Here is a 12,682-nt window from a genome sequence, read left to right on the forward strand (position 1 = left end):
TCATCATGCCTAGCTCCCATTAAATCGAGACCCCTGCCCCCTCCTTGCTGAATGCATTATTGTATTTTCTGTGTTAGATGTGGGCCAGCAGGACCCAACAGGGTCAAAGTGACAACTCTTCAATGGAACCACCTTTGAAAAATTGAATTCAAGAGCATCAGTAGCCAGGGATTTTCTTGGTCCAGTTTGAAAAGGAAAATTATTCTTTTATGAGAAAGCAAAACTGTGTTTTCCTTCTTTCTGAAAATCACTGTGTTTCAAGTGTCATATGCAGCCGGTCACAATTCGTTCAGTGCTTTACGACTTACAAAGCACATACACGTATAAATGCAGTCTCATATATTCTTCAAAGTCATCTGTGGTTCAGTAATTGTATTGATAACTAAGTTATCTGGTGCTGTCTAAGCACCAAAAACTGTTGTCAATCCAACTATTTGAGGTCAGCACCATTATTTTCTCCTTTCTAAAGAGGTAAAATCATTTGCGCAAGGTCACAGATCCGGTAATGGACGAATCTGACCTTTGAATCCAACAGTTTGCTTTCTATTGACCCTCTCAACTCTTAGCCCTACGCTTTAGAGGAACGAGTAGGTTTTAAATGCCTGACCCACTAGCACGGAGTCCTCACGTGGTAGAGACAAGACCTGCGTGTCTTCTGTGGCATAGTCCTTTGATAAAATTCCCCCAGGAGGAATGCCTTACCTGCCCAGTGCCTCCCCCTGCCCACTGTCCCACTCGGTCTAATGCTTTCAAAATTCGTTTGAGGTGTCCCCACCCCAGGGACACGTTCCAGCACCCAAGCTACTTTCAGTCGCTTGCACAGCCCTCCTGGGTGCTCCTGGCTCCTCCTTGGTGCCACCAGCCCCCCAGTGCCTGCTCCGCCTCATCCCATTCTTCAATGCCTTCTTCCTTGCTGGTCTCCTACACCACCCCAAGCTCCTAGGGAGCAGGGATCCTATTTCTTAGCAGGAGGAGCTCAGTGAAGAAATGAGGGAATACATGAAGGAAAAGTACCACTTTTCCGGGAAAACAAATGTGTAGCTCTCAGGCTATGACCATGGGGTGATCAAGTTTTTTGGTGTTCTGTTTTAATCAGGATACACAGTGCCTACATACTGTCTGTATTTTACTTCAACAGTGGTGAGTCAGGAGGATCCCCTCTTTTTAAAAATCTATTCTTTTTATTTAATGTCTATATGCAGAAACCTCCATATTATTTCACATAAATACGTGCAAACCATCCTATCCCCTGTTGATTGCGTTAATTCAACACTATTTTTTTTTCCTTTTTTAGCCTCGTCCTTCCCCATACCCTGCTCCTTCCACCCACCTCAGTCCCGCCCCCACCTCCAAGCCGAGCCACGTCTATAGGCAGGTGTGTCCTTCCGTGGCTTCTCTGTTCTCATTTCATTGATAGAGACCTACATCACACATCCACCTGCAGACGCAACCTACCCACACCCAGCCCTCGAGAGCTACCTGAGACACATGTGAGGCAGGCACACATGGAGATTCATTCTCACCATTTTTCTTCTGTTGTAATGACTCAGTTTCATGAAATAGTTTTAGGGAGACTGAACTTGAATAGCTCAATACTGTGTCATTAATAACAATCAGCTGCAGTCATAATTGCTCCCTGGATCAAGCCCACTCACCTGATATCTGGTGGCAGGCAGGTATAGAGCAGGGGCAGCAAGCAGCACCAGGCTGCATGGTCATTGAATAGAATGCCGTGTGGCCAGAAATCTGAACATCCGAAGAGAGGCCATGGATTGGGATGGGGATGTCTCTAGAAACCAAACCGTGATGACAGCAGACACCGGAGTCCTGCTGCCCCACCTGAGGAGCCATCCTTGCAATCAGGGTTCCTACTGCACATAACAGTAAGAGCTCATGTGCTTTGTTTTGTTTTTTCGAGTGCTCTCCATATCTAGGAAATAGTTAATGATATTGATTCTATTTTACAAATAAGAAAACTGAGGCACAAAAAGATTAAATGATTTGTGTAAGGTCACCTGACAAGGAGACAGCAGAACTGGTATTCAAACCCAGAGAGTCTAATTTCAGAACCTAGAGCTACGTTGAAAGAATTCCCATGACTTTTCCTTCCCACTATGCTGCCCTCAGTCCAATTGCTTGCCTTGAAAATGCTGTCACATCCTTTAGGTTTCACCTTAAGATCACTTCTTCCACTATATAGGGTTGGAAACGTTTTTTTCCTCTCTAGATGCACAACCCTTTTACAGCATTTTCCACCTAGGACTATAGTTATCTTTTGACGCATTAATTTCCTCACCCATGTCAAGCTCCTAAAGTGCAGGAACTGTAGGACTGTATCTTGTACTCATCTCTGGTATCTAATATGATTCCCAGCACATAGCAGGGACTCCCAAAATGCCTGTGGAATGAAGGAATGAATGAATGAACATTTCAACATACAGCTAGATTTTTCTAAAGATACACAAGGTATCAAGTTCAGATGCAATTTTACAGAAATAATTTGTAGTAAAAGTCAACAATGTCTTATCCAAAACCTTGGAGTTGTCAGGCACATTAGCTCATGCCTGTAATCTTAGCATTTTGGGAGACCAGAATGGGACAATCACTTAAGGTCAGGAGCTAAAGACCAGCCTGGGCAATAGAGCAAGACTCCATCTCTATAAAAACAAACACAAAAACGAACAAACAAAAAGCCTTGGAGCCAGATATGATTTGAAATTCAGATTTTTTATATTCTAGTAAAGTAATAAATAGTGCATATACCATAACCCACCTGCTAGCCCCGGCACCTCTTGATCAATCAGATTTATATTTCAGAGTGAAATATATGAATTTTCACACTAAGTATAACAAAGTTTACAAATTGCCCTATATCAGTTCAGGTCAAGTTTTGCTACCAAATGAAGTTGTTGCTAAGTGGAAAATAATTTTGATTAGTGGGCTGTGAAGAAGGGATTGTGGAGATTATACAAGTTGCAATTTATGCTACTTTAAGTACCCAGTCTACCTACTCATGTCTAGAATGCATGGCTTTGGTCAGTCACTTGGAGCTTTTAAAGTAAGCAGACAAAGGTTAATAAATCAGCTTTCCAATCCTAAAGACCACTCTGATCATTCTTTCAAGGACAAACTCTCAGCCCCAAGATAACAAAGGTGGGAGGGGATAGCTTTGGCGCATGCCCAAAGGGGACCTATCCTCCAGCTCTTTTTTCTTTCTTAGGCTGAAAATATGGCTGTTTGGGTCTATGCCATTTCTGTCTGTCTCTCTCTCTCTGTCTCTGTTGATCTGTCTTTGTCTCTTGCTCTTGCTCTCTTTCTTTATCTTCCTTTTCTCAACTAGAAAAATAAACGTTGTCCAAGAGGCCAAATACATACATGGGGAAAACTGCCTAGTCTCACAGAAAATGTGACCTTCAAAGCCTTTTCCAAAACTTTTCTTAACAGTCACAACTGATGTTGGATGACTGCATGTCATTTGGTCCAAGCTTTATCCGCATTTCTTGACAGATAATTAAAGTGAAAGAAAACCATTCGTAGCTCAGAGTAGACAAGGGATGGGGTGGATCTAGAAACCCTGGAGCATCAGAGCAGGAAGGATCCCAAGAATGATCTTGCCCTAGCTCCTCTCCTGCATGGGGGAAAGCAGCATCACAGCCTCTGAGCCCACTCGGGAAGCTTCATTCCCCTCCGCTCCCACCATGGGAAAATCAAGGTGTAGGTGATCATGGGGGTGGAATTTGGCTAGAGCCCACACCTGAATTGCTCCTGGATAAGCTTCCACCTTCCCCAGGGCTGGTTCTCACTCACTCTGTAAGTGTGGATGTGTGGAGTCAGCAAGTAGAACCTTTCTTGTTTTGTTTTTTTTGTTTGTTTGTTTTGTTTTTTTGACGGAGTCTCGTTCTCTCGCCCAGGCTGGAGTGCAGTGGCCGGATCTCAGCTCACTGCAAGCTCCGCCTCTCGGGTTTACGCCATTCTCCTGCCTCAGCCTCCTGAGTAGCTGGGACTACAGGCGCCCGCTACCTCGCCCGGCTAGTTTTTTGTATTTTTTAGTAGAGACGGGGTTTCACTGTGTTAGCCAGAATGGTCTCGATCTCCTGACCTTGTGATCCGCCTGTCTCGACCTCCCAAAGTGCTGGGATTACAGGCTTGAGCCACCACGCCCGGCCAGCAAGTAGAATCTTTCTAATTTCCTGTGGGTGGCTCTCTCTCTGGCCCTGTTCAACCCACCCCACCCCACCCCAAATGGAAGGGGAAGGTGAATTTCCTCTTTTGGACAGCAGGCGCTCATAATCACAGCTGCAAGCACTTTGTGAGAACCAATACCAGGGGCTTTTCATGTGGTTTCCCTTAATCCTCCCAATAAACCCTGGGAGGGAGCTGGCAGGAATCACATTTCACAGATTTAAAAATGAGGCTCAGGGAGGTTAAATAAACTTCTGAGAATTGCAGAGCTGGTGAGAAAGCGGTGGATGGAGCAGTGACTCCAACTGACTCTGGAGTCTTTACTGAACCACCATGCTCAACTCAGTATCTGGCAAGAGCACTTGAATTCAAAAGGATAATTCTTCTCAGGGACACTAAGAGGGAGCCTGCTGCCTTGTCCTTTCAGGGATCCAGCCTCCCCTGTCCCCCAGGGCAGGGATGTAGGAAGGACTAGTGATGTGACATCAGCTTGCAGCTCCCTCTTCATTGGAGGGAGCCAAGTGGCTATCCACTCCCCACACTCCCTACTTTTCCAGAGTACCCTAACCAGCACTCACTCATCCCAGGGCCCTCCTCTCAGTGGTCCCGTCAGGAAACAGAGCTGTGCAAGGAGGATTTAATATAAGCTACCAGTTTTAAAAAGTGCTAAAAAGGCTGAAACAGTAAAAAGGGGAAGGCTAGGCCACCCAGCTATGAGGACTGCAGGAGGCAGCCAGTATCCCTAGGTGGACAGAAGCAGCAAAAGGGAGGAGCTGGTGTTCTCAGGCTTGGGAGACCACTTGCTGTGGGGTTGCTGGGGGCAAAACAAGAGACCACATAGGCCAGTCCTGGAGCCATGGATGAGGGGTCACCCATAGGTGCTGGGACCCTCGGGAGAGCCCACTGTGGCTAGAGCTGGAGTCACTGAAGGGAACATCCAGACAGAGAAAGTTAGGGAAAACAACTTCTCTCCTCCTCCTGCTCTCTCTTCCACCAGTGCCAGCTCCAGTTCCCAAGGGAACCTGGTAAGTATATTTTGCAAAATTCCCAGCCCCAAATGTATAGAGTAGAATACAGGCTATAGAACCATAGAGGCTAATATAACCAGCACAGTGCCTTTCAGTGTTTGACAAAAGAGGCCTGCAAGCTGATCTTCTGTGCCATCCCAGAGTTCATAAGACAGGCTCCAGGCTGCCAGTTAGGCTCTGCATGGTCTCGGGTTGCATTTATTTGCCTCGAGGTTCTCAGAACTGTTGAGATGCTGTTTATTCAAAAGACCATTTAGTGATTCCTATAAAAGGTTGTGTTACTCACTGTAAATTCTCAGCTCCAAAGAAAGCCTCATCTTGTCATTAATGGTGGAGCGTGTCCAGGTTCTTGGCATCTTGAACAAATTGGACGAAGCGCACAAAGCAAGGAAGGAATGAAGGGATTTATTGAAATGAAAGTTCTCTCCACGGTGTAGAAGTAGGCCTGAGAATAGGGGCTCAAAGACCCGGTTACAGAGTTTTTGTGAATTTCAATATCCTCTACTTGGGGTATGCCCTATGTCAATGAAGAGGATGAAGTCAAGTTACAAAGTCACTTACGGCTTTGCCCTATGGAGAGGCTATTTCCTATTATAGCTGAAGTGTGAATCGGACTTATGTTTCCTGCCTCCAGACCCTATTTTCCTGCCTCATTGCCATATGACTATATCATTCTGCTACTCTGTAAGTGATTTTCTAAACCCAAGGCAGTGTTTGACATTTAGAAGCTGGGAAAAGCCTGGTAGTGAGGAAATCCTCCCTCATGGGATGTCCATGACTTTGGCATCAATTTTTATTTAGTCACTTTGGCATCAATTTTTATTTAGTCATCACATCAGGGTCCTTGGTTTCCAAGACTCATGAATGGGAGTGAAAGTTGCCAGCTAATACCAGCTAAATGGTCAAGACTCTCAGGATAAGTGATTGAAAGGAGTAAAATTTTAAGAAAAGATTTCTATAACAGAACGTGTAAAATGGCAAAAATTCAATTTGTAGTGCTGAGTTCATTCATTGACTGAACTCAAAGTGCAGTCTCATATTTCCTGGGAATCTCAACATCAATACCCCTTGCCCTTTAAAATTTCATTTCAATTATTTCACTTCCTTGTATAGGCCAAGTTAATATCAGAGAGAAAACAGTTCTGTTGGGTAAAGAGCAGAGATTGGCAAAGTTTCGCTGACTCTGTCTGATACCGCACAGACTCTTAATTTTCTGTTTAGAATGGCCCTCTGTGGCATAAACTCAACACAGCTGTATCAGAAAATGTCTCTCTATTTGTTTTCACCAACATTACTTTTTTTCTTAGCTCACCAATTGTTTTGTTTTCTTTTTCCTAGAGCTATAGAACAGTCTGTGCCATTCAAAGATGTAGATTCAGACAAATACAGCGTTTTCCCGGTAAGTATTCTTAGGAATAACCAGATGTTCACTAACATCATATTGCTTCCTACAAATTTATTTCCCTTAGTAAGACAGGACTGAATTTCATTTGAATGCATTATTAATTTGATGAACAACACATCATTTCACAATTTCTTTTCTTTTTTGAGACCAAGTCTCACTCTGTCCCCCAGACTGGAGTGCAGTGGCATGTTCTCTGCCCACTACAACCTCTGCCTCCTGGTTTCAAGTGCTTCTCATGCCTCCAGAGTAGCTGGGATTACAGGCGCACACTACCACACCTTGGCAATTTTTGTATTTTTAGTAAAGTCAGAGTTTCATCAGGTTGGCCAGGCTGGTCTCAAACTCCTGACTTCAAGTGATCCATCCACCTCAGCCTCCCAAAGTGCTGGGATTACAGGCATGAGCCACTGTACCCAACCCATTTCACATTTTTTAAGGATTTTGTAGCATTGTAATGATACACAAGGCATTGAAGTAAATCTTAGGCCCAGACTGGTTTTGTTTCCATTTCCAGCTGGAATTCTCCATGGGGGCTATAGTTGCCTTGAAAGGTTTTGTGAATTATTTTGGAACTTCTTAAATCTACTTTAACTTACTTTTTAACGTGTGTGTGTGTGTGTGTGTGCATTTGATTCAGAACAGTTAAAATGGCAGGGTATTCTCTGTGAAAACCAACAAGCAAGTAACATGTCACAAAGTCCCAAAAGTTTGGGAAATCTCAGATATTCTACTTGGGAAGGGAGGAAATAAAAATATTATCTGGCATTATTATAACTCTTGATTCAAATCATTGAGGTCAAATATTTAAACCTGCATAATTAACCATTTGGGTAGAGACTTTTAAATTATCCAATGGCATTAATCATTTGGCCAAATAAGCCAATTGTTTTACAGCCTGAGAGGACTGATGGTTAATAGAGGGTTTTTGGGAAGTTGGAAGGGTCTGCTGTTTCTGGAGGTGCTTGTAGACACACATACCTGAGCAAACACATATACACAGAAACACAAGTGTGTACATGCACACACATCTACAATATGAATACACATAAACACACACATGCATATACACGTGCCTCCATACATATACATTCACATTCACACAATGCACCCCCACACATGCATATACAAGCAAACACTTAATGTCACACACACACACATACACTGACATATGCACACACGTGCACACACCCTACCACCTGTTATTGGCCCTGGTGTTATATTACGTGTCACTTCACACAGCATGTCTTATCATATTAATCTTAATTTTCTTAGTGCTCTTTAGTGATCCTAGGTTGAATTTGAATTAAAAACTGCGGATGTCAATGCCATTCAGACAGCTCTGATTGACATTCCTCGTGGATAACATCAAAGCGAGCTGAACCGCTCCTGTGTGTGCTCTTCAATTTCAGACCCTGCGGGGCTATCACTGGCGGGGGAGAGACTGTAATGACAGCAACGAGTCAGTGTACCCAGGTAGAAGGTAACTATTTCTGCTGGTTGCTGATTTTTGAAATTATCTTCAGAAAAGGAAGCAGGAGGCACATTTCCTTCCCCCAGCCTAGGGGATTCCCACTTACAGAGAGAAGAGATTTTCGTGTTCTGATTGAAGTAAAGCTCAGTGAAAAAAGAACGGCATTCATTCGTTCATTTGTCCAAGAAATGCTTATCAGAGACCTACAATTTGCCAAGTACTTTGCATCATGCTGGGTGGTAAACAAAACAGAAATATGTCTCCTTTTCTGGAGCTTACAGTCAAGTGGGAAAAACAATCAAGTAAATGGATTATCTTATTGTAGACACTTATCCAGCCTTCTGTATCAGTTCTCCATGCAGAATTGGGCCCAGAAATAGTGACCTCTCCCTCCGGGAGTAAGAAGGAGCCTCTAATGAATGGAAAACATGTCATACATTAGCCCTGGGCTGAGGTTCAATTGCATCTCTGGTATCAAAAAACAGATATGCTAGCCCTCGCCTTTGTTGTGACTATAGTGTCAAAGCATCGAATAAACCAGTTATTTGGGCATTTAGGGGCACAATGGGATGCAGATTTGTTCATTATTTTCATCAGCACCATTCCACAACAATGCAGTCCATGAATGTAGTCAATGATGAAAAAGACAGGATTTGGTCCAGAGCTTCCGGCAAATACCCAAACCAAGGTTAAAGCAAGGAAGCTGAATGGAAGCTTCTGATGTCACAACACACAATGAGATGTGACACTCTTCCATGAAGAATGCTGTTGCCTCGCCATGGCACTTCATTCATTCATTCATTCATGAAACTGACATCCACTGAGAGACAAGCATATGTCAAAGACCAATGTTAATGTTTTTTTCTTAGGCCAGACAACTGGGATGTCCATCAGGATTCAAACTGTAATGGCATTTGGGTAAGCAACTAAATTCAGCTTGAACCCCATTCTCCTTTGTTCCTGCCTCCCACAAAGTTCATCACATATTTGCTTTAGTTAGATCCAGGGAAGACTATGACAGCCTAAAGCAACTCTTTTCCTGCTGCTTAGAAGAGGGGTATAGAATCCTGATGATGCATGAAGAGTGTCAACGATGTTGTCAGAGTTGAGTCTTTCTCAGTCATGGCCCCTTTAAGCCTTGCTTAAGGTCACCCACATCTAATCCCTTTATACTGTTTTGAACAGTGTGAAATTAAATGAAGAGTGGTGTCAACAAAGTTTTACAGCAACCCACACAGCTGTTGGAGCAAACCACATGCTGTCCTTATTTTGTTGCAGCCATTTTTTTCTGTTTCATAAGCCTACCCAGGCAGAGTAGAAATTACTCAGTATTTACCCTACCACTCACACCTTGAGGCATTTAATGCTGGTGTCCTAGTTTCCTATGAATAATGGATTTGCAGCTCCCAGAGGAAGAAAAGAGGGAAGCCAAACTAAAACAGCAACATCCTCAAGTTTGTGCGGTGTTAAGCTTACAAGATTTGAGGGTTCCTTATGAAAAACAGAATATCTACTTAAAAATACAAAATCAAATAGGAAAATGAGTATTTTTTAAAACAATCACAGAAATCTTAACAAATTCCTGGAGTCTCAGAAATTCAGTTCCCTTTCTTTTGAGATCTCGTTTCTGACTTACCGGAAGTGTTTACATGGAAACATGTCCTGATTGCAGCCTGGCCTCCCCTCTCCACCTAGAATATGCTAATGCTCCCAGTTACTCCCAGCACTCACATGGGCAAGGGCTGTGATGGGTTCTGAAACTGAAGATTCCCTAACTTCAAGATATTATGTTGGTGCAAAAGTAATTGCAGTTTTTGTAATTAATGGCAAAACTTGCAATTATTTTCACACCTACCTAAATAAATTGTCTAAATTGCCTCTAAATAGTTGCTTCATTTATCTGCTTCAATGAAGAGGAAAAAGTTTCTGTAAATATTTTCCTGTCTCTGGGACACTCATAGTCCAGGTTTGCACTAATAGTCACCTACTGTGTGCTTTCCAGTACCATTGCCCCAGCCCACACCACCCACCCTATCCCCTAGTCACTCTGCCTCTTCATGGAGAAGAAGAAGACATTTCCCCTAGAGCATAAGGTAACAAGATCTCCAAGTCAGCTCTTGCTCTGAAAAACCCAGGTTTAGTTGTCATGTTGGAGGACAAAGGGGACTAATCAATGTGTGACGCCCTGTCTTCGTTCCATGGTCCCACCCAGGTCTCAGATATGGTGTGCCACGCATATAAGGAGGAAGGCCAAGTGAGAGACTGTACTAGATCAATGGAAATCCACAATGAGCTCAGGGAGGCAAGATGCAGAGCTCCTCATCAGTGATGGGAGAAGGACATATCACCTTCATACCTATCCCTTTCCACAGAGGAAACACCACTCACAGAACCACAACATCATAAACTCAGAGGGAGTCTTACAACCATGAAATCCAACCTTGCCCAGACTATGTCCTGGGGACCCCAGAGTTGAGTGTGATGTTAATAGGTTCTTTCATGTTTTAATGGGCATGGGGAGCTCCCAAGACTGTAGAGTGAGCACGGTCTTGTTAACACATTTCTGATCAGCAAGTGCTTTCATTTTGGAATACTATTAATAATCCTTCCAAGGACTAGCAGCTCCACAAATGGGTAGCTTTACCTTTAGGTTTTAGGATATGCCAACTGTGCCAATTCAGTCCTATTCACAGGCCCAGTGTTACTTCCGGGTTTCTTAATCTGGGCACTATTGATGTTTGGGTTGGATAATTGTTTGTTGTTGGAGCTGTCTTGCAAACTGTAGGATATTTAGCAGTATCCCTGACCTCTATCCACTAGATGCCAGTAGCACCCCCAGCGAAAAATGTCTCCAGACATTGCCAGTGTCCTCAGGGGGTAAAGGAATGTGCAAAATGGATCCCTTGAGAATTGCTTCTTTAGAAGCATCAATCTTAGGTACTGAAGATGTCAAGACACTTAGACCTCCAGCTCAGAGATTGTGGAATCCACCCAGACCCTGTGTCCCAGTCACTCAGTGGGCCCTCTATACTCTGAGAGGTGAGACCCCTGGTCCAGGCACCTCTCCCAGAACCCCGCCCGGCATCTCCTTGAATGAAATGGTATGGTGTCTGGCTCTCTCTTTACTCCTACCCTCAGTTCCTCCCAAACATGACTCACTCACACAGGGCGTTGCTATGTTGAATTAGGGGCTTAAGAGACTTTAAAGGGTTTTGTCTACTCATTTGCCTCTGTGCTTTTAAAGCCATTTAGGAGAGCTTAATATATGTATCTCATAAATTTAAAACCAAGCTGCTAATCACATCATTTCTCTTTTAAAGGGTATTGATCCAAAAGATGGCATTCCATATGAGAAGAAATTCTGTGAAGGTAAGAATTGCGGATATCAGTGTGGTTATAACAATAGAGCATTCTTTTCTAGTCTGAGTCAAACTGAAGTGAGCAGACCACCTAAGTCAGAACGTGCTCGATGCTAGGATTTACTCTATGCTGACCAACTTACATTTTTTTCAAGACAGATCGCAAAAAATAAAGTATCTAAAAGGTTCAGAAAAGTAGGAAAGGGGTCAGAATCTTAAAAAAGCAAAACAATTTGTTTAATTGACGCTTTTACTTGAGGATTAGGTTGCAAAATGGATAAAAGAGCAATGGAAATCCAGCACTTTTCCAAATAAGAAAATAAGCAGCAGTCATAACTGACATTTTTAATCTTTTGCATTTCCCTTTAATTGCACTACAAGGTCAGACACCCAGACGTCTACTGATGGGATGAGTCTCTTTGTCCACTAGGCTAAAGATGCATATCTGAATGTCTGAATGACTTGAGAGAGACTACCAGGCTATAACCTATGAGGGCTTCCCAAAAATAGCTGGGCAAAAGATTTGTGCTCTAAGTGCCCAGATGGCACAAACATCTGGGCCACCAGTTCCACTGGGGAAACCTCACCACCCCATATATGCCTGAAAATATGCTCCTGGTGATGCCAACACTTAATGGTAACATCACTGTTTTATGTTTAGGCAATGCTTCTCTCCCCACTTTCACAATCACCTCATTCATTCATTCACTCACTCATTCATTCAACAGGTATTCTCTGAACAACGATTCCAATTCTAACCAAGGGCTATACTTGGCTCTGAGTTTTCTTGGACAAAAAGTGTATCGTCTTTGCCTTCTATCAACTTAAAGCCTAATTGTCTTTAAGCCCTCAGAGGGCAGGAAGAGGAATAGAAAATGTAAAGGCTCATTATGTATTTATGCAGTTTAGGAATATTTGTTGGATGAGTAAAGAATGAATGAACAACTAAACCAATGAATGAAATACATGCAGATCTAGGTGAAACCCTGGTGCAAAGCCTCTTAGATTCCCTACACCCCCCTCTCCCTGTGCCCTCCACGATGTCCTGGGCCTCCTCAGTCCCCATTTGTGTGGTCAGATAGTGGTTTCCATGAAGCCCAGGCTGGGGAGTCACTGCAGTGAGGTTAGGCCATCCTCTTGCATGACTTGAGGAGTTTGGAAGTGGAAAAAGGAGGCACTTCTCTCTGCCTCTGGGAGGCATCAACTGAGTCAGGATTTTTTTTTTTTTTTTTTTTTT

At 43.3% G+C, this 12,682-nt stretch overlaps 1 protein-coding gene across 3 annotated transcripts in view; it reads left to right on the forward strand.

The window, feature by feature from the left end:
• Positions 1–12,682, forward strand: part of AOAH (acyloxyacyl hydrolase (neutrophil)) — a 214,565-nt gene that overhangs the window by 93,068 nt on the left and 108,815 nt on the right. For all 3 annotated transcript variants that reach the window (XM_011950150.1, XM_011950151.1, XM_011950152.1), the window contains 4 exons: positions 6,549–6,609; positions 8,025–8,095; positions 8,956–9,004; positions 11,407–11,455. In XM_011950150.1, coding sequence (XP_011805540.1) covers positions 6,549–6,609; positions 8,025–8,095; positions 8,956–9,004; positions 11,407–11,455 — 230 coding nt within the window. The remainder of the gene's footprint in view (positions 1–6,548; positions 6,610–8,024; positions 8,096–8,955; positions 9,005–11,406; positions 11,456–12,682) is intronic.

The sequence above is a fragment of the Colobus angolensis genome, unplaced genomic scaffold (genome assembly GCF_000951035.1).
Source record: "Colobus angolensis palliatus isolate OR3802 unplaced genomic scaffold, Cang.pa_1.0 Scaffold302, whole genome shotgun sequence".
NCBI lineage: Eukaryota > Metazoa > Chordata > Mammalia > Primates > Cercopithecidae > Colobus > Colobus angolensis.